This window comes from Neopelma chrysocephalum, unplaced genomic scaffold (assembly GCF_003984885.1).
Source record: "Neopelma chrysocephalum unplaced genomic scaffold, ASM398488v2 Primary Assembly neopelma1_64, whole genome shotgun sequence".
Classification (NCBI taxonomy): Eukaryota; Metazoa; Chordata; class Aves; order Passeriformes; family Pipridae; genus Neopelma; species Neopelma chrysocephalum.
The window spans coordinates 6,551,607-6,573,791 of record NW_020897721.1 but is presented as its reverse complement, the minus strand read 5'-3'; the positions used below and the strand labels follow the sequence as shown (position 1 = coordinate 6,573,791).

The 22,185-nt window shown below is 41.4% G+C and overlaps 1 protein-coding gene across 1 annotated transcript in view; it reads left to right on the top strand.

The window, feature by feature from the left end:
- LOC113967506 (vitellogenin-1-like) overlaps positions 1 to 22,185 on the top strand; it is a 43,342-nt gene that overhangs the window by 8,279 nt on the left and 12,878 nt on the right. The window contains exons 7-23 of the mRNA XM_027683146.1: positions 1,001 to 1,151; positions 1,251 to 1,408; positions 1,512 to 1,677; positions 2,743 to 2,865; positions 4,446 to 4,664; positions 6,722 to 6,939; positions 7,025 to 7,122; positions 11,502 to 11,626; positions 11,713 to 11,814; positions 11,901 to 12,020; positions 12,283 to 12,472; positions 12,561 to 12,654; positions 12,767 to 12,952; positions 17,995 to 18,139; positions 19,694 to 19,913; positions 20,748 to 20,917; positions 21,537 to 22,002. Coding sequence (XP_027538947.1) covers positions 1,001 to 1,151; positions 1,251 to 1,408; positions 1,512 to 1,677; positions 2,743 to 2,865; positions 4,446 to 4,664; positions 6,722 to 6,939; positions 7,025 to 7,122; positions 11,502 to 11,626; positions 11,713 to 11,814; positions 11,901 to 12,020; positions 12,283 to 12,472; positions 12,561 to 12,654; positions 12,767 to 12,952; positions 17,995 to 18,139; positions 19,694 to 19,913; positions 20,748 to 20,917; positions 21,537 to 22,002 — 2,951 coding nt within the window. The remainder of the gene's footprint in view (positions 1 to 1,000; positions 1,152 to 1,250; positions 1,409 to 1,511; positions 1,678 to 2,742; positions 2,866 to 4,445; positions 4,665 to 6,721; positions 6,940 to 7,024; positions 7,123 to 11,501; positions 11,627 to 11,712; positions 11,815 to 11,900; positions 12,021 to 12,282; positions 12,473 to 12,560; positions 12,655 to 12,766; positions 12,953 to 17,994; positions 18,140 to 19,693; positions 19,914 to 20,747; positions 20,918 to 21,536; positions 22,003 to 22,185) is intronic.

Here is a 22,185-nt window from a genome sequence, read left to right as displayed (position 1 = left end):
ATTCACATTCCAGTAGCTTGTCTGCAAAGCAGTTACACACTATTTCTGCAGCAGTTCTCTGCAATCCATATGGAAGCAGTGAATAGAAATGCTGCAGAAGATCATAGAGATTTCAAAATAAACACACCAATTTTCTACGGAGATTTTGAGGTACTGAGCAGCACAGGAATGCTGCTTTTGAAATGTTTTCAATTGTTCACTACAAATGCCTAACTTTATTATGGTGTCCTAAATGGCCCATTTTAAGCATAATTGGTAGGATAGCTCACGTCTAGCTGAAAATGTAGCAAAGATAGCAAATGTTTACAAAGACAGTCTCTCATTGGAATTATTCTTAATAACAAAGGATGAAGGTTGGTTGCTTCTTGAAAAGTTTCCAAAAGATTCAGTACTGTTCCAAAGACTAATCCTGAATTTATCTGGCCCTTTTTGTTTTGTAAATCCAATTTCAGACTTCATGAGAACCTTTTTTTGCAGTTCCCAGGATATTCAGTTTACCAGACAAAATGGGGAGGGCGAGTAAAAAAAATTTCAATTCCTTTCGAAGCTTCCAGGAGACACAGGCATGTAACAGCTTTTATGAACTTCTTAAAAGGTTTAAATTAAATGACAACTAATGAACAAGTTTCCCATCTGTGTTTTCCTATAATCCTTAATTTACTCCTCAAGACACAACACAACACACAGTTCTTGTGATCATCAGGCTGCAGCTTCTCACCTCCTTCTTCTTCCTTAAATTCTCAAGCCAGGTTATTCCCAATGGCAGGCAAAGGTTGGCTCTGATCTGAGCCCTGCTGTGCAAGCACACACCTTCTCAGAGAACTATTCTGAGCATCAAGTCCAAATGCATCTGTTTGTAAATATCTTTTCCCCTCGATAACAAAACCCTTCTGAGACAGTTGTAGCTGCACTGTAACGCAGGAAGGCAGAATTACTGAGGTTTTTTTTAGTTTGTACCCTGCATCTTGTGATGTTTTCTTGCTGGGGTTCTCCATTCCAGGCAGAAACTTACTCTGACTGATGTGCAGAAGCAGAGGACAGAGGTCCCACCAAAAGAATATGAGAAACGTGGGTCACTTCGGTATGAGTTTGGCAGTGAATCGCTTCAGCTTCCTGTCCACTTATTCAAAATAAAAGATGTGGAAAGCCAGGTAAAGTTCAGACACTGGGCAGACTCTTTGTTGGACACTGGAACCTGTGCATGCGGGACACAATGCGTGTGAGCTTCCTGCATTTTCATCTTCCTGCAGATAGAGGAAAACCTGCAGGACCTGGTAGAGGCCACCTCTGACCAGCTTCCCAGTGATGCACCAGCAAAAGCCCTCAAGCTCATGCACCTCTTTCGTGCAGCAAACGAGGAGGATTACGAGTCGGTGTGGAAGCAGTTCTCCGGTCGGCCAGCGTACAGGTACGAGCAATAAAGGGGGTGGTTCTTCTACTGAGAAACTCTGCTGGAGACCCTTGTGTTCGGAGGCAGACCTGGAAAACGCTCCTTGCCTTTCCCCTTGCAGGCGCTACGTTCTGGACATCATCCCCGCGGTGTCCAGCCACCGCTCGCTCCGGTTCCTGCGGCGCAGGATGGAGAGGCAGGAGCTCTCCAGCTGGGAAGCGGCTCAGACGCTGCTGGTGGCTCTGCACTCCAGCACACCAACCCGGGACGTGATGGAGGAAGCAACAGTAGGGTTCTCTAAACACTCCCAAATCACTCTTGGCTGATTCCAGCATCTGTCGTATTTGTTCCTTTGATGAGATGTTAAAGGCTTTGAAAATATAAAGGTTTTATGTCCTCTAGTGAGACTCTCTTAAGGGGAGTCTTTCCTGACTGTCTTAAGGGGAGGAGAATGCAAATCAAAAGGGCAAAAATGAGTCCGCAATGAAACAGGAAAGAAAGACTAAAATACCCCTCAGGGACAAAGGTTATTGCTGCAAACAGTGGTTTCTAGTCTCCCTTTTTCCAAATATACTTCATAGTTACATTGGATTAGATCTCTAACTGACTGTCTACAAAGACAAGGGAGCAAGAAATACATGTGTGTTATATCCATTTATTCGTCCTGATTGATCTAGAAGGATGGGTATGAATTTGAGATCTGTCCAGATCAAGGGAATTATGCCAACATGAAGGCCATGTAGGAGCAAGTCTAATTATTTTTACAACTCTTTCTTTATCTGCAGGGTTTAATTCCAACCTCAGATGCAAGAACTTGTCTCTGCCTGCCCTAGGTAGAGACAACAAACCTCAGACTAGAGATTTACTCTCAGTGAAAGCCTGTGCAGAGATGCTCTGCTTCCCACACAGGAAAGCAGTGAGCTGATGTCTCCTGACAGCTCTTACCTTCATACAAAATATTCCTGCCTGCCCAAAATATTGAGGTCCCTTCCCAAGGAAGCTCAAGTTTGTTGTACCTATAGCTGAGGTGATCACAAAACCTGACGAATGTTTCTAGGATAATGTGTGTTTTTCCATTCCATAACTGGGTGATTTCCTCCCTTTGGATTATAGCCTATGCCAAAATTTGAATCTGAAACGCTATAAAAGCAACAGATCTGCCTTCCAGATGTTACTTGGAATTACTTTACAATTGCGTTGTCAAGTACAGCACCATCCACTGATTAACTGAAAATCCATCAATATAAAAACATCAAAAGCCTGGTTTTGCCTTGCGTTGGGCAGAAATGTCGTTTTTTTAATATTGTTTCTTTTCATTAATGGTTAGTAACGAGCTGTTGCTTTCTCCCCAGCTCATTGTCAGAAAGCACTGCCCACGTTCCAGCTCTGTGCTGGGCAAGGTTTGCCACCTCAGCTACGCGTCGCTGTGCCACAAGCAGTGCTCTTCAGCAGACTCCTGCTCCGAGTGTCTCCAGGTAATCACGCTGTTATTTATCACTCAAAAGAAAAATTAAGCCCTGAGTTCTTTCTTCGTTATTCAGAAAGCTGTATTTTCACTTCACTGCAGAGTTTCCTTTGGGGAAAGGAACCCCAGTTGGTTAAATACAGGGGTTTTATCTTTTAGATTAGCACACGAAAGCGAGGGAGAGGAAGAAGCACATAATTCATAACACTTTCTATCTGAGTATCTCCGAGTGCTTTATTGCCAATTATTAATGAAGTCCCATGGCATCGCTCAAAAACACTTTAAATATAGGTACTTATCTATACTTATAAATCAACTAAGTGACACAAAAGCCCAGGTTTTTCCTGAAGTCATGTATCCCATCCATTCCTGAGCCAGAAGCAGAGCCCAGTCATCCACACAGGCTGTAAGCTCTTCATGAGAGTAACACCCTCCCTGTTCTGCACTGCTTTTAATCAGCAGGCTTCAAAACAGTTTCAGTATTCATTAAATAGCGTTTCCCAGTTCTCAAAATGCATGTCATGGTTTACAGAGGCCAATCCCTCATCCAGAAACAGAGAAGGAAAGAGAGAGAGGTGTGTTCAGCCTTTGGTGCTGGTCAGTTCACCATCCCCAGTACGAGCAGGGTGTTCCAAATACAGTCTGTGCTTGACATGATTGTTTTTCCTGTAGCACACAGGCATGGACAACATTCCTACACAGGTCTCATGTGTTACAATTGCCACCAGTGCTCTTGAGCTAATTAAATCTGAGAAGTCCTGTGTCAGAGAGTGAAAATTCTTTCCCAAAGCAAATGACTGTATGGGCTTATTCAATAGATTTCAAAAGTCCATGCATTTAATTAGTGATATCAGTAGGCTGTTTCTGCACCATTAAGGGATTTCAAATGTGTTATTTTAAACTACAGAAGCTGTATTGAAATTATTCTCTAACATCTCCATTTCTTTTTTAGAGCCACTTGTTAGCGTTGAAAACAGATATCTAATAGGATTTATTTCTTTTCTCTTATTCAGCCTTCAGACAACTACTTCTAATCTTGACATGCCAATGCAAGTGTGATCCAGTTGCTTATAACAAAGGCTGTAAAATGACCTGATTTTTTGGCAATGATCTCATTTGCCACCTGCTAATCCACACTAAAAAGAGGCTGTCATAGCTGGTTAAGGGCAAGACCATCAGCCATATCTTCAGCAATCTTATTTAAGGGTCTAATGTTTTAACTGTATCTGTATTTTTGCACCTGTCTTCAACCATGAGACAGAGATATTCAAGCAGCACTATTTCAAGGTTCCCAGCTCACCCTGAAAGCAGTGGGAACTAGCTCCTAGCCATTATTTTTGCCTTTAAAAATCTTACTTGGTAACTTTAAGGTATAGTGATGAAGAAGCTGTTCATTGCAGCTTTCTTGGCTGTGCTTGTTCTATGAATAAAATGTTCTATTCACGAGGACAAAAAAAGGATTTGAAAATATTTAAAATAAATGAATTGGACAAACTGAAACTATGACAGTCAAACCACAGAATAGGCCGGGGGATGGAACAGAGATAAGAGCTGGAATTGAACTCAACAGAATCTGTTTTCTCTTTTCAGCTTCTTCATGGTTTTGCAGGAGAGGCATTGAGCAAGTCCAGCACAGAAGAAATTTCCCTGGCTCTGAAAGCCCTTGGGAACGTAGGACATCCAGCCAGCATCAAACACATCAAGAAGTTTTTGCCAGGATATGCAGCTGGTGCCTCGGATTTGCCGCTCAAGGTCCACGCAACTGCTGTGATGGCCCTGAAAAACATAGGCCTGAAAGACCCAAAAATGGTAAGGAAACAAGGCTGACTCCTTTGCACTTGCAGCTTGCACTTGCAAGGCTGCTAATAGATCATGGGTGATGAGGGGAAAACAGATCTTTTTCTCAAAAACAGCACAATTTATTTAAGTACTTAGCCCTTCCTTAGCTGGCATGTCTTGTTTCTTTTGACATTAACCTCCATTATTTCAGACTGCAACAAAAATCCCATTAAAAGGATGCATTCATTGTTGTTGAAGACAAATCGGTATTTCCATTGCAAACATTTGGTTTCCAAGGACATTAAACAGAAAACTGAATTATTGACCCAAATGTGTTTAGTATTACTTCACCTTTGGTGTGTGAGAGAATCACAGAACAAGGTTTTCAGAGAATCAACATTTAATACCGAGTGTCACATCTAATAGTAATTCAAGACCAGGTCTTATTGTGAGTAGATATCAGGGGTTTGCATCCTAATTACAAATTTACAGACATTGTGTGGGCTTAAGTCATAAACAGAGCATTTACTAAATGTGACTTTTGTCCCTGACTGAGATAATTATTAGATCTCACATACAATGGCTACACCAGCATGCTCTGCTCCACCACAGACATCACTTTACAATCATTTTCACCTTAAAGCAATTTGCCTATAAAAGGAAACCTTTTTCAAGGTTTTCAAGATTTTTTTTTCCCTTGATGTTGAAATTTTTTGTTTTATATACGTCGATTCTTAATATAAAAAGTAAAATAAAAGCTTTCATTAACCATTCACCTACTAATCTGTATCAGTTTTTCCATTATACTTCTTTTTTTGCATGTGACTCCCAGTTTGAGTGCATGTATTGATTCATGGACAATAGTGTGCCAGGGTATGCTTTTAAGCAAAAGAATAAAGAAACAATTTGCTGGAGTGCAGGAGCTGGATGGGGAAAAGCAGGAGGGGGAGGAGAGAACTGCAAGGGTAGGAGTTAGGGTATTTGCTGGGGAAGGAAAAAAGCCAATTTGGTGTTTGAAAACAACACTGTGTCTCTGATTGCTCTTTGGCCTGGCTTTCCACGTGTGACCCAGACCACTCTTTAGTTCCATTTTCTATGCATTTTCTTTGGAGAAATTTGATCTGGAGTAAGTTAATGATTGTGACCACTTTTTTCATTGTTCAAAAAAACAGTTTAATGCCTGGTTGTATTCACTCATATTTGCATTAAACAGACTTAATTCATGGCCTGTCTTTTTTATTGTTTAATTTGAAAAGGCAGTTGCATTTAGGAAGAGGCTACTGCATCTTTTTCACCTCTTTCACACTGGTCTTTGATGTTCAACATATTCAAATTAATAAAACCAGTCAGGGTCTTTCCAAATTTTAAGTTTCCTGGCTCAGTCTTCCCTCCAGTGCACAGATGTGCACCCTCCCAGGCAGGCCAGGGCTGTGCAGAGGGGTTCCCAGAACAGTGGCACACCATCCACATCCACCTCAAAGTTATGGCTTTGGTGCCACTCATGGAAACTGCAAAGGTTCCAGTACAAAATTAGTCTTGGTGCTGAATATTGCTGAGGTCAAACACGTTGGTCACAAGTACTGCTGTGGAAATTACATCTATTCCATAAAATTTTGGTTCAAGCTGCCTACACAGCATACAGATTTCTGGTAATAAATTGGGATTTATTTGTTTCATTTCTATTCTGTTATTCAGCAGAAAGGGCCCAGATTAAAATCAAATTATTAGAAGTAAATCACAGCTTTGTGAGTAGGGATAAGCAATCACTGAATTCACTTCTCAGATGTGTAATAGGTTACTGAAATCTCCTTTATGTAGGGTGGGATAGTTCAAAAAAAGGATGACAGACCTGATGTAGAAGTTACCCAGTGAAGTTCCTTGGCTTTGATTGTCTAGGAAGTCAGACTAGATTACCATAATGCCCCTTCCAACCCTCAGACTGTGAAACCAGGAATAGTGTTGCCATAATTATTTAATAATACAAATTTTTACTGTGCCAGTGGTGAACAGATCATTCACTGCTGTCAAATGGGTATTAGTAGAACATTCAAACACACAGTAAAATTGAATATACTTATTTTTTTCAGGTCCAGGCTATTACCCTTGAGCTTTTCCTGAATCACAAGATTCACCCTCGGGTCCGAATGCTGGCTGCAGTGGTTCTGCTTGAAACCAAGCCAGGTCTCCCAATAGTGATGACATTAGCTGATGCTGTGCTGAAGGACCCCAGCATGCAAGTGGCAAGTTTCATCTACTCCCACTTGAGGGCCCTGGGCAGGAGCACAGCTCCAGATCTCCAAGTGATGTAAGGAAAACCTGGATCCCTTTCCTGGCAGAAAAACTTGCTGCAAACTAACCGACGTGTTAACATGCTCACCCAACTTTTTCAGGGCTTCTGCCTGCAGAATGGCCATCAGAGCCTTAAGTCCCAAATTCGACAAATCTGGATATCAGTTCAGCAAGGTTTTCCGCTTCAGCATCTTTAAAGGTAAGATTCAGGAGCTTTTATAGAGAAATGTATACTGGGGAATGTGTGAAAAAAAAAAATTGTACAGTATGAGAACCCAATTTTCCTAGCCAGCTGTTAGCTGCACGTTGTTCCTCTGTATTCTCCTATGTTTAGTGGGAAAAAAAAAAACAAAAAAAAAAAACAAAATAAGAGTGTCAGGCTCTCCATTTGGAGAGTGTTTAGGTCCCTGTGTGGTTTGCATTGTACACAGCCAGCATGAAATTACCACGGGGCTTGTGGGGCTCTAACCCTCTGTTTTCATTAGTCTGGGAGGCACATGCTCCTGTAGCAAATGCTGTAGTCTCAGTGGTGCTTAACAATTTCATACCATTGTTCAGCACCAAACAAACAGAAGGGACCTAAATTACTGCTGAAGTGGATTAATTTCTGCTGGTGTTGAGCACCTATAACTCCTGCTGAATTCAAATGTGATGCTAAGTATTCTTCACCCCAACAGTTGTGCCCAGCAAAACAGAAAACTCTGAAAACATTTACATGTGGCAATTCATTGCACCCATGAGCAGCTATCTCAGGCTTGTCATCTAAAGATCTTTCTTGCATCTTCCTGCCAGGATTCTTTGCTGGACTGAGCAGATCCATGCACAGGATCTGGAGACTGACCAGTCACATCAAAGGGAGTAGCACATAAAAATGCAGCCAAAGCAGGGAGGACCAGATTAGGAGACAGGTCTGGATGGTTCAAATTGTAGCTGTTGCTATTTTCCATCTATGTTATTTTTCTCAGCAGGTTTTTAAGCAACTGCCCTATGTAAATGGCCATGGCAACCTCATGATTGGGCACATGTAGCTGGCAGAGTAGGGAGATTATATCTCCAAACACAGTCTCCTTATACATGCTTTTTATCTATCAGGAGTTGGATGGTTTTAGCACTTTTGTTATTCACTAGTACATGATAACATTTTTTTCAAAGTAATCAATGTCAGACTCTGAAATAGCTGAAATCCACTGTCTGAGTTTACTTCTGCCTTCTTTTTTGAGGCAGGGATGGGATTTGAAGGACTTTTGTAGATCTTATTAGTGTCCTGTCCCGGTTTTGTGGGTTTTACACGACCATTTAATCTGCTCCATAACAGAAATAAATGTAATACATACAGCAACAATCACAGTAATAGACTATACACTGTTTGCTGTGTATAGTATATCCATCTCCATCCCCAGTGCTGGAGACAGAGAGAGCCCAAAGAAATACCGTCACTAATACATGAGAATGAACGTGAACTTTTGTGCTATTTAAAATGCATTTAGGGATAGATACATTTTTCTGTTAATAGGTAGATGTGTTTCTTGTTTTAGGCACTCGTTTTGCCTTCCTATCTTTGCTTTTAAAGTTAAGCTGTTTGAATTTTCACACAGTGAGAAAGAAGGGTGCAGTATGCATGAGAGATGCTGGCAAGGGGCTACGTGAAATGGAATCTTTTATTCTGGCTGTAGCCTGGAAATGCAGCACGTCAGGGAATTGCTGTTACTTCCCAGTGAAGAACACTGTCAGAAATTTGGTTACAATCTAAACCTCTCATCCTTGAAGAACAAAGAACAAGCTCCTTTTCTCACAGATGCTAGTCTGAGAGTTGGATAACTCAGCTAAATTAAGTCAATCTCTTCCTACACCAGCATGGGAAGAGGATCCATCCTCCAGCTTTCTGATTTGATTTGTCACCACCAGGCACAGGTGCAATGTGTCTCAGTGAGTCCATCCTGGAGGAGTTACCATAGTGACAGCTCTAATGCAGTACCTGCTTCCTTTGTAAAAACAAAACTCTGCCCTCAGCATCGCAGATCTTTGTGGTGCCAGATGCTGAATTTTTAATGACAGGCAATAGTGTCAGCTGAATCTATCTATAATCTGGAATCTCTCACACATGGCCACCACAAATGGTGCTTCGTGCTCCACACACTGCTGCTGAAATCACAGGGGTGACACAGGTTCTGCTCAATGTGAGCACTGAGAGAACCTGACTCTCAGATTCATATAATTAATATATGTACTGATGTTAATAGGTACCAAAGACTGCTTTCTCTGATCACTAATTTTTCTTTCCCTCATCTTTGGGGCAAGGCATTCAGTCAGATTTATGCAGGTGTCATCACACTGTCACAGTAAAGTGGCAAATATTTTCTTAGAGCATTAGCACTCTGTAAAGCCTGAGGAATGGAAAATATTTCTGCTCTCTTCAAGTTAATGAATTCTATATAATCATTCAATCATTTATAAGCAACACTTCTTATTAAGTATCAGGAAGTACCACAGAGTTTTTAACTAATAGTTTTCATGGGTTAGAACATGAAAAAGAGCTTTAACAAACTCACTAAAAATACTGTGCCTCATTTTTAGTGTCCAGTCCATGTAACACCTAGGATTGCTCTGGCTAAGCTCATTCAGATAAAAACTAGCCTTCACATATCCAAGTCTCATGTGAATTCATCAGTAATGTCCCAGTATGGCATCACTTTGCTATTTATTTTCTAGAGGATCAGCATTCAAATGTGAGCTTTTGTCTCCTCACTATCTGCTGAAGGTTCTCCACTTATTTCTCTGACCACAATGGGGTGACATAAATACCTGTGTTTTGACTGCAGGAGCTGTTACTGAACCTCACACGTTGTAGGCAAATAGTGTCCAGCACTTTAAACAGCACAGAAGCTTCATACAGCAAAACAGTGAAGGCAGTGTAGTAAAATTCCAGCTCACACATACTTGCCTGTCCTCCAAAGAGAAGAGAGAGGAGGGCTGGAAGAAAGGAAGCACAACAGGATGCCTTACTCCTTTTGAAACCTAGGGAAACTTGAAAAAGCCTTGGGATTACTTTAACTCATAAAACAGGACAGGGTATAACTGTGCAGAGATCATGAGGAACATGTGACTGTGTTCTGCACTGATTATTTGTCTCCAAAAACATTGTAGATGATAAATCTAAATAGAGGAAATAAATAGGAACAAATTATGTTTGCTCAAAGTTCACTCAGTAGTTAACAATAACTTAACAATTGGTGCATTCCATGTAAGGATTGCAGCATTTGGAACTAGGTGTATTAAATTGCCTCTGAGTTGTTTGAGAGACAAATCTATGGCTCACCATCTGTCCTTATAGGACATCTGTATCACTTTCCCTTAACTATTAACAAAGGATGGCAAATCTGTTTCCATTTCTGATCCCCTTTGTCAGGGTGCCCTAAATGATGTCTCATAAAAGCATTTCATGAGCTCACACTACAGAATCTGACTGGATGCAAAGGATACGGGCAGGTGGATTTTCTACACTCGGAAAAGTGGGCCCATAGGAATCCCCTGGGATTCAACAAGACCAAATGCCAGGTGCTGCACTTGTGTTGGGGCAACCCCCTGTTATCAACACAGTCTGAGGGACAAACAGATCAACAGCAGCTCTACCAAGAAGGACTGAGGGGGTGCTGGTTGATGAGAGCCTGGACATGAGCTGGTAACGTGTGCTTGCAGCCCAGAAAGCCAATTGTAGCTTGGACTGTGTCAAAACAGCGTGGCCAGCAGGTCAAGGGAGGTGATTCTGCTCCTCTACTCTGCTCTTGTGAGACCCCACCTTGAGTGTTTCATCCAGCTCTGGGGTTTCCAACACAGGAACAACATAACCCTGCTGGAGCAAGTCCAAGGGAGGACCACCGAGATGATTGGGTGGATGGAGCACCTCTCCTGTCAAGGAAGGCTGAGAGAATTGGGATTGTTCAGCCTGGAGAAGAGAAGGCTTTGGGACAACCTCAATGTGGCCTTTCAGTACCTGAAGGGAGACTACAAGAGAGCTGGAGAGGGACTTTACACAAGGGTGTAAAGGGGAGTGATAGAACAAGGGGGAATGGCTTCAAACTGACAGAGAATAGGTTTATATTAGATATTAGGAAGAAATTCTTCACTATGAGGGTGATGAGACACTGAAACAGGTTGCCCAGAGAAGCTGTGGATGCCCCCTCCCTGGAAATGTTCAAGGCCAGGTTGGATGGGGCTTTGAGCAAACTGGTCTAGTGGAAGGTGTCCCTCCCCACAGCAGGGGGGTTGGAACCAGATGATCCTTGAGCTCCCTTTCAACACAAACCATTCTGTGATTCTATTAAATAGCAGAAACAACTGGAAAAAAGCATAACCACCATGCAATGATCAGGAGGCTTGTAACTTTGCCCATTATTAGCTGAAAAAATGTGAAATATTCTGTTTATAACTGTTTTATTACATCAGTTTTATAGCTGGGTTTTCTGGCCTTGCTCATATCATTTTGTAGCGGTTGAATTACGAAATTAGTAAATACATACAATCTGCATACTGGGACTTAAAAACTAACTGTGCTGTGTCTTACTGTCTGTTTCTCTTCAGAGTTCCTTATGAGTGGGCTGGCAGCTAAATATTTGGTATTGAATAATGCAGGCAGCTCAATTCCAACGATGGTAATGTCCCAGCTGAGGACACATTTCCTTGGAAGAGTGGCTGATCCCTTGGAGGTAATTGGGTCTGCCCAGAGTTTGCCCTCTCATCCCTTCTTACAGCCATCACCCAATTGACATTTACACTTTACCTCTTCCCACAGGTGGGAATAACAGTTGAAGGACTGCAGGAGATGTTTGCTAAAGGTTACTCTCCTGACAGGGACTGGGAGAGTGACTATGACTTCAGGAAAATCCTGAAAACGGTAAATTCTGGGGGGAAAGAGAATCTCTGAGATATCACTTCCTCAAATGTTATGAAGAATTAGACTTTTTTCATCTTCTTACGCAGCTCTCTGACTGGAAGGCATTCTCCAGTGACAAACCTTTTGCATCAGGCTACTTGAAGATGTTTGGCCAGGAGCTGTTCTTTGGTGGACTTGATAAAAACACCATCCAAAATGCACTGCAGGTATTGTTTTGAAGACACCACCAGCCAAGAATCAAAAGCTCTAAAATACTGCTTCTCTCACACATTCTCTCTCTTTTTCTAACTTTTTAATTCAAGGTTGTTTTTTTTTTTCTTCAATATTAATCAAGGTAATTAGGGTCAAGCTCTGATCAGGATTAGTTACAATCATTGCTGGCAGAATTTCCCCCGAGGCACAGTTAATGACACAGATCATGATATTCAGGTTCTGCTTATTCAGACGTGTTGAACTCTGTAATTTCAGGCATGGTATGGGTCTGATGAAAAAACCCCTTCACTAAGGAGAATAATCAGTAGCCTTCAAAGTGGTGTAGGGAGGCAGTGGACCAAGGCTCTCCTGTCCTCTGAGATCCGTCGCATCGTGCCCACCTGCACTGGGTTCCCGACGGAGACCAGCTTCTACTACTCTTCCATCACAAAAGCAGCAGGAAATGGTAATATATCTCATTACTTGAGCAATCCAAATGTGCTTGCCAGGATTGGAGGGCACTTTTAACACTTTCTTTGCTTTCTCTGTAATAGTTCAAGCGCAGATTACACCTTCTCCAAAGTCTGATTTCAGATTGACTGAGTTGCTGAATGCCAACATCAGGCTGAGATCCAAAATGAGTCTAAGGTAAATATTTAGTAAAAAATAAAGGAATAATATTTTCGAGTGACAGAGGCCATAAAAATGCACCAGCTGTTTGCTGCCTGAACATAATTACACCCTCACTCTGCCTTTTCAGCATGGCCAAGGAGATGACCTTTGTGATGGGAATCAACACACGCACGATCCAGGCAGGGCTGGAAGCACGCACCAAAGTGGATGCTCATGTGCCTGTGAATGTCGTTGCCACTGTCAATATGAAGGAAAAAAACATCAAAATTGAAATTCCTCCATGTAAAGATGAGACTGACATAATTAGTGTAAGGTAAGACACAGCACTTGGCACCTTTCTATGTAGCAAAGCACAGTCTTCTAAATAAACCGGAATATTTGCTTTGGGATCTTGGGTTTGACTTACAGCTTGGAGAACTGGTGATGATTGGTGTAGTTTATGGTTATTTTAAATGAATCTTTGACATGCCCCAAAGCTTTGCTTGCAAATACCTGTTGCTGCCTGTGGTCTTCACCTGAAAATCCTCCTTAGGACTGTATCTCAGTTGTTGAGATCCATAAGCTACTTGAAACTTAAATAACATGAAATTTCTATCTCAATACAAATGTTTGAACTGGGGACACTAGGTAAGATATAAGCCAGCTGAATCCTATCAGTTAGAACAGATAACCCATCTATATTTGCATTTTATGCCTTGAAGCATAGAGGATTTGGTGTTTCTTGTGCTTTTACCTTGTTTCCCTGTGGCTGCCATTTGGTTTTCTTACCTGTTAGGTCTACTTGATTTATTATCAGTGCATGCAATTACAATACACTCTGGAAAACTGTTGTAGCCAGATGCCAAACAAATGAAAACAGATGGATATACAAGCACAGAGAGAGAGGAAACAGAAAGAGTATGTCCAAGGAATCAAAGCAGTAGACCAAACTTAGAAAACCTTCACACGCGCACACACACATGAAAAAAACAACTGAGAAAGACAAGCTGAAAAGTCATCACAAAGGAAAAGCATCCCTGACAAGAGAAGTCGGCTATTATACAATCCATTGAAATGTTAACAAGTTTCTGCTCTAGGAATGCAGCCCTAACAAAAGAGCTCAGTTGCTTGATCCAGCTGCAATTAGCATCCGCAATTAGCATCCGTGGCTGCTCGCCCAGAGAGCTCTGCAGGTCGGGCTGGTCATTATTCTCCTTTGCCCTCCAACAGTCACAGACCATTTGATGTGTATTCGACATCACATCCTCCTCCCTAAGACAAGTCCTCCACTCCATCAGGTGTGACTGGAATAAGGCTCTCCGGGCAAAGCAAGAAGGGTCTCAGCATTTCGTGCAGCAAAAGTTAGCTGCATGTTTTGTTTGGTTCAGTTTCTTGTGGAGGCCAGGACACTCTGCTCCCAAGGTCATCAGGGAAGCAGGCACCCACTCTCACTAGCTCTCACTGCTAGAGAGGGTGAGGAGGATGTTAATGAACTCAGCAAGGATGCTGAACTGAAATGAGAATATTGAACACTGACACAGAGCTTAGAGCCTCAAGCAGAGCTACAAATATCAGCAGAATCCCCCCTGCAAAGCAAAACAAAAAATATTTTCCTCCTTTGACTTAAGGGGAAATCAAATAAGACACAAAGTAGGGTTAAATGCCTTGCCAGAAAGAAGAAAGCAAGTCAGTATCAGAAACATGGGATTGCTGCAGAGGAGCCCATGAGTTCCAGACCAAGCCCTGCTCCAGACCCTGCAGCATTGCTATTTATAAAGTGAAGTAGTCACCTGGAAATAGCTCTATAATGCCAAGTATATGAGAAAGCTAATACTCACTAGCTAACTTTTAGCACCATCAATTCCTCTCCAAAAAGCATTCCTGTTCACTGTTACAAAACAAATGGTCAGTGGAAACCACACAGAGCAATGAAACAGCAGTGAGTGCAAGTAAAGGTGAAGCAATAACTAGAGAATATAACAGTGAACCACATCACTGAGGGGGTCAAAGACCAAGCAAAGTAAAATCTTAAAGGTATGAAGAGAAACAAGCAGCATGGTAGAGAGAAAAAGGATATATATAGAGAGATATAGTCTACATAGAATAAATCAAAAATTTTAGTTCAACATAGTCTTTCTCTTCCTTTTGCATAGATCACTAAAAGAGTAAAGAACCAACTGAAGTCAATATTTTAGGGATATTGTGACACCTTCCTTTGTTAGCTTTCAGTCCCCTGAAAGAAATAGTTCCAGAAAACTATTGATCTTTCATTTGTTTGTGAGCTCTGTTCCAAATATTGTAGTGTTGGACACCATCTCAATGGTCAGCAGGTTACCTTCTACAGTACCATGTCATTAAAGCTAGGCAGAATGTGATATTATTTTCCCCTCCATCTCACATCCAGTCACAGGAGGAAAACAGTCTTCAATAGCATTAAATTCATTTATATCCTACACACCATACAGGTGTCACAGCAGTGGGATTTATATAAATTTTCAGGAGCCTAAGAGAAATTCAGGTAAGCAATCACAGACTCTAAAGAAAAAAAAAGTAATGAAAACTTTGGTCATAGAGAGATTGCATTCCCAAGACAAATCAGCACATTACAGACTTGACTCTCTCTATAGCAAAAATCAGAGCAAAATAATTAATCATACTATGGGGAGAATATATAACACGTGTTTCAATTCAATCTTATCAAAGTTAAATTAAATTAAAAATAATGGTTATTTTTAAGGCTCTTTTAACATAATTATTTAGTATACTACAGATGGCTACTTCAGCACACTTTTAAACAAAATTTACAAGAAAAAGTAAAAATCAAATAAATTTCAGGGGAAATTAGAGGCCTGTGATTAAAGTATAAATATGGAGAGCTGCCAGAGAATGCACTTTGCTAATATATCACATATTCATAATAACAGGCTACTGAGGTATGTACACAATCTTGAATAGAGCTTGTATCATATGGCTTTTTTTGCTTGTTTTAACCGTAGGATAAGCAGAAATTGCTTCACATGTGCATCTTTTTTCTAAGATGAGTTAGGAAATCACAACACTTTGCCCAACATGCTGCACCACGAGTAGCAGAAAATGCAGAAGAGCCGGAGCGCGCCGTGAGCTCGCGAGGCAGCGCCGTGTGTTTGGGGGCAGGAGAGGGAAACAGCTCCAACCCTCTGTTTTTATAACACTTCTGCACCAAGGTCAGGAGGAAGATGCGTAGGAAAGGCAGAAATTTTTGTTTCACCACAGCAGAAAGAGAGCTAAAGGCCTGGCTGGATGATTGCCTCCCGCTCCTCGTTTACTTAGATGTGATGTCACGCTGAGCTTTAAAAGCTGAGAAAATTTTTGGTTTGTTGGTTGGGGTTTTTTTGTTTTAAGCAGATATTAAGCTCTTCTGTCCCCATGTATGTAAGGCCACACTCTCTGAAACATCAGTGGGCCCAACATAGCTGAATTGCTTGTCCCTTACCCCTGTGGCGAGTTTGGCTTATATTATAGCACAGCTTCTTCTCTCATCGAAAAAATGCACTAATACATATTGGAAAAATGTCCTTTTTATTTTTTCTCCCTTGTGCGGGATCAGAGAGAAGAGATTCTTTCATACCATAGCTTTAGGCCTTCTTTGTGACTGTTTTTTCTTGTTAAAGCACCAGAGCTGGCTCTTGTAGCCTATTTTTACCGTGCCGTGTGATTCTGCAGACATTGACATGTGTCACCTGTGATGCAGCGACATTTGTCGGCTCTCTGTGCTCAACAGGGAGGAATCGATCCTTCGCTTTCATTAGGTGGCAGGAGTAGACTATTGGCATAAAAATACTAAAAAAAAAAAAAAAAAAAAAATTGGAAAAGAAACCCCAGGGCTTTCTGCTTGGAGATCCAGCCCGCAGTTCAGCGGTCATTTGAATTATTGAATGGGATTAAAATAAAACCACGTCCCTTTTTTTGTCTCTTTACCCAGATGAGCCATCTGAAATGCAAGTTGATTTGTATTTTCTTTTTATCCCCTCAGCTTGTTAGGGAGAATATTTTATTTCAGATTCCATTCTTCAAGGTTCTCCTATCACCCAGCGTGGAGCGTTGCTGTCATGTCCTTATCTAAAAAAAGGAGAGAGATGGAAAAGAAAACAAAGCCCACAGGTGACACACGTTTTATTGAGGTGTTCCACATGAAGAGCAATTGTGTGCTTTACAGTGCACACAGCACGGTAGGAGCCTTCAAGAGGAAGAGAGGGCTATCAAATGAATACAAATTCATCTTTCAAATGGGTTAGATTGGAATTGCTCAGGCTAGTACAGTGTGGACCGTATTAAAATAGAGACCATTCTGAGACCATCTTTCCATTCACTGCCACAGCAGCCTCCTCCATGGGCAGACCACAAAAGCCCAAGGGCAAAACAGATCAGCTCCATCCTTGACAAACAGCACGTGGGGACTTTTGAGCCGGATGTCAGCACTGACAAATGGCTAATAAGGTAGAGTTAGCCCAGTGCTGAGAGCTCTCTCAAAAGTGTTCAGCACTTGAGATGTTTCTCTGACTGAAAACAAAACTCATAATTATCACGGCGCTGTAACAAAGTCCGTAAAGAACAAAGGGCATGGAGCCAGGGGGTCAGGGTATTCAGCCATGGGAGCCTCAGCCTCGTGCTGCACCTTATATCACTTCTCCTGGATCCTGGCTAAGATCCTCAGAGTTCACAACACTGGAAACAAAGTACTGAACACATTCACTTAAATAAGCTCTTAACCTTCCTACACATCTCTCTGTCATGTCTTGCCAAGCCATAGCCAGATCTGAGTACCAGTGAATTTAAATCCAGATGGAGACACTTACTTTGATGATTTCAGGCTCCTTTCTTCAATTCTGCTTTAATAAAAATTGCATAGGAAACAACATTCAGTAGCCACCAGTCCCCAGGTTGTTTTTTGAAGTTATGGCAGTATTTTCCCTAATATAATGTCAAAAGAAATTAGAACCAAGCCTAGTGCAGTGAAGTCAGAGAAAATGAGTTTAAAAATTTAGAAGACCAAAATAGGAGACTCAAAAATGTAGTAATCCACAGCCAGGCTCCCAAGTAGGTGCACTGTTGTTCCAGGAGTTAGGCTATGGAGATCTGACCAGCTGCAATGCTTTTAACCTGGACAAGTGATTCTAAAAGCCTGACTGAGCTATCTGCCCCTGAGATTGGTCTGTGTCTTTATTTACTCTCAGCAGTCCTTGCAAACACAACTAGCAGGAAGGATGCTGTAAATATCTGTAAAGCAATTTGCAAGGCATGATACTTGTTGCTGAGTACGTGCTACAAGGCATTGTTCAGGTCTTTTCCTCAGCAGTGCTTTATCAATACAGGTTTCCTCTAATTTTTATTCTGCAGGTCTAAGACATTTGCTGTCACACGAAATATTGGGGATTTGGCTGCAAGTAAGATGACTCCAGTTCTTCTACCTGAAGCAGTGCCTGACATAATGAAGATGTCCTTCGATTCAGACTCTGCGTCAGGCGAGACCGATAACATCAGGGTAAATGATGTAGTGTCTGACTATTCTTTTTTGGGCTTTTAATCAGTAGGGGACCATTTCTTTTCTCCATAGGAAAAGGTACAATTCATCTCCATGAAGCAGTACTGCTTCGCTCAGACTAAGTCAGGTTCAATCTAATAACACAAATAGCCCTATAGTAACATTATTTTAAAATCTGGAGTGTAATACATCAGGCTTGCAACACTTTTTCTAAAGCAAAAGCATTTTCTTTGGTAATTAATTTTACACTGCCATCTACAGGATAGGCCCACAATCTTTAAAATACTTTGCAACCATTATGCAAACATCACATTCCTGGGGTAGTCACAAATGTTCCTCAAGATGTTCCACTACTCAACCTGTAGAGATAAATTTAATGCTTTACAAGCATCCTGATTCGAGGAGGGATGGAAGCTTGTGTGTCAAGTCTGATGAGTTCCTAAGCCTTGTTTCCATAAAAGCCAGTACAGGCTTTCTGAGATGGGCAGCACTGTGAAGGCATTGCTGTGACAGTTCATGCCATGGAAGACTGACAGAGGCGAGGAATGCACTGTCCTGTTCTGGTTTCATTGATGTCGTGCGACTCTGAAGGGTTTTCAGATAAAATAAGAGATGAACAGAGGACAAGTACAGCACTTTCCCACGGAGAAGTCAATAGACAAACGTGCCATCAGTGAGAGCAGTTTCCAATATCCTGGAACAAGCTACATTCTTGTGCTTTGTGCCTCTGTGCTGCCCTTCCTGAAAACTCAGCGCTCCGCTGAGTTCATTCGTAAATGAACAGCAACTGAAAAATGGCACTAAGTGGAGCATTTCCCAGCATCATTAGAAATTTCATTTTTTTGGTGGGGTTCATGCAAGTTTGGAATCTTGTGAGACATGATAAACTGAGCAAAAAAATTACTTGCCAACCTGAACTACATGAGAAGTGAAAGCTTATGATTATGTGTCTTTGAGTATTTGTTTCATTGCTTCGGGAAGTCATAGTTTTCATTTCATGGATTTGATTCCAATTTTAATTAATTTTAATTTGTTCTTCAGCAAGCATTGCTTAGCACATGTAAATTACATAGTTTTTAGTGGAAATATCTAATATATGATATGTTTTGACCATCTAATTGATATAGTATCATGTCACACCTCAACTGACAGAATTTTCATGGACATAGCTGAAAGTTCTCATCTCACCCAATGAAAAATCAAAGGAAAAAACTCCAGTCAGTCTAGAGCTCACTCAGTTTTATCAAGAACCTGTTAACACTATCTAATACACCAGGAAAACAAAATTAAATATTTAGAATTAATTTGTAATATAATTTTCCATTCCCATAGCCCGAAGCTCTTTTTACAGGAGATGGTCTAATCAACCGATTGAGATGATAATTTTCTCCAATTTAAAACCGAGTTGTCCCGTGTCACGGCCTTGCTATCTTGAATAAACTGCTTCATTCCTCATGCACAGTACATGTAACTATTACCAAAACAGGATGCATAACATGCAAGTATTCCTCTTACTGTTGTCCAATTTAACTTGACCTGTGTGCTACCTAATAGGACAGACAGTCTGCAGAGGATGTTTCATCAGGAAATCCCTTCTCTTTCGGACGCTCCTCTTCCCAAAAAGAGCCCTTTGTTCAGTCCATGTGTTCCAATGCAAGTACATTTGGGGTTCAAATGTGCCTTGAGAGGAAAAGTGTACACGCAGCATTTATCAAAAACGTGCCCCTTTATTACCTCGTTGGAGAGCACGCCCTGAGAATGAGCCTCAAGCCAGGTAAGTACAACTGTGCACAGAACAGAAAGCAGCGGGTGAGTGGGTGTGTGTGTACACACACACGTGGTTTTTTGCATCTTAAGTACCACTAAAACTACTGTTAGAAGTAGCAGGTCTGCCAGTGTTGGCGGCGGGCTCTGCTCGCAGCAGGAATCCATTTTTCCCCGATCGCCCGAGCAGCGATTTCCCGGCTCTCCCAGCAACACCACTCAGCGTGGCCAGCGTCAAGCAGGGCTGAGCTGTGCCTGCAGAGTGTGTCTGATGCATCCTGAATCATTGGATTTGGGATGCAAGCACGAAGCAATTGGACATGGGCAACGGATCTGATGCAGTGTCCTGTAGCTACATTCTGAAAACCCAGACTCTTAAAGGGAATTATGGATTAACCCTGCCAGGATCTAGTCCTTAATGTCTTAATCCACAATCATAAGAAATAAAAGCACAGCAGGCCACTGAATCTAGGTCTCCTAAGTATCAAATGAATGGCCCAGCCATTGGACCATTCTTTATAATTCAAGAGTTGAGCCTCAACTCCTCTCTGATGCCTAATTCCCTAACCCATAGTGTTATCTTGTTAAGCAACCCCATTCACTTGACTTACTCTGTTTATTGACTTGAAAAGAACCCAGTATCACAATAATATTTTAAAATTTTTTGCCAGTATGTGCTTTAGCTGTTAGAGAAAATTTTTAACAAAATTGCTCAATACCAGTAATAATCATTAAGCATTTATATTTGAGAAAAAAAATGGCTAACTAAATTATGGCAAAATTGGGTTATTCTCTCATTTGGCTGCTAATACTAATAGTAATACTAATTGTTGTGTAATTTCAGTTTACACAGAGGCACCTATTGAAAAAATACAAGTCACAATTCAAGCAGGAGACCAAGCTCCTACAAAAACGGTACGTCTAGTAAAATTTGAAGATCCAGAGGCACAAGCATCTTCCAGAAAAGAAGCAATTAAAAGACTGAAGAAAATCCTTGGTGACACTGATGACCAGGTACTGCTGTAAAAGTCTAAATTTGTGGGAGACACTACACAAAGTTAGTTATTTATATTTCTTTTACTAAGTAGCTTCCTTTGTTTAGACAATATTCAAAAATTGAAAAATATAAAGACAGGCTTTTGGGTACAAGTCTTTCTGCAGGTCTTTTATTTGCACTCATCTCTTCTACAGGTGAAGGACATTAGAAAGAGCAGGTTGGTTTTGTAGGCTTTTCTGAAAACCTCTTGTAAGACATAAAATAGCTGTTGTGTGCCCAAAAGTTAATCTGCTCTTTCCACCTACTGCAACTGCACCAAAACAGTCTGACACCCACCTACACAACCTGCCATGAGATAGTAGGACAGTCATTACCAACGCCAGTTACATATAATTGTGTGGCTGCATGTGTTGGTTATCACAAAAGTGTTTGGGATATTGTTCTGCTTACGTGTGGCTTTAACACATTATTATGAATTTGCCTTTGAATTATTGTGACGTGCTGCAGAGATGCTACCAGTACACCTTGTCTTCTAAGGCAGCAGAGATTCAGAGATCTCTGCATCTGATTTGACTCACAGTGTTTTGCAAGAACACAGCAAAATAATTTTGCTTTTTCAATGTTACCACTGACCAGGGGACAGGAAAAGACAGAAGTTCATCGTCCAGTGCCAGCAGCACCAGCGGGAGCGCCGAGAGCACAACCAGCAGCCCCTCCAGCAGCGACTCTGATGGGAGAGCATCACAGGGAGGCATCCAGATGAACCTGAAAACAAGACAGTCCAAAGCCAAAGAAAAGAAATTCTACCCATTTGGGGACAGCAGCAGTAGCAGCAGCAGCAGCAGTGGTAGCAGTAGCAGCAGCAGTGGCAGTAGTAGCAGCAGCAGTGGCAGTAGTAGTGATAGTAGCAGCAGCAAAAGCAGTAGTAGTGATAGTAGTAGCAGTAAAAGCAGTAGTAGCAGCAGCAAAAGCAGTAGTAGTGATAGTAGTAGCAGCAAAAGCAGTAGTAGCAGCAGTAAAAGCAGCAGTAGTAGTAGCAAAAGCAGCAGTGGTAGTGATAGTAGTAGTAGTAGCAAAAGCAGCAGCAGTAGTAGCAAAAACAGTAGTAGTAGTAGCAAGAACAGTAGTAGTAGCAGTAGTAAAAACAGTAGTAGTAGCAAGAGCAGTAGTAGTAGCAAGAACAGTAGTAGCAGTAGCAAAAGCAGTAGTAGCAGTAGCAGCAGCAAGGACAGCAGCAGCAGCAGAAGCAGTAGTAGCAGCAGCAGAAGCAGTAGTAGCAGCAGCA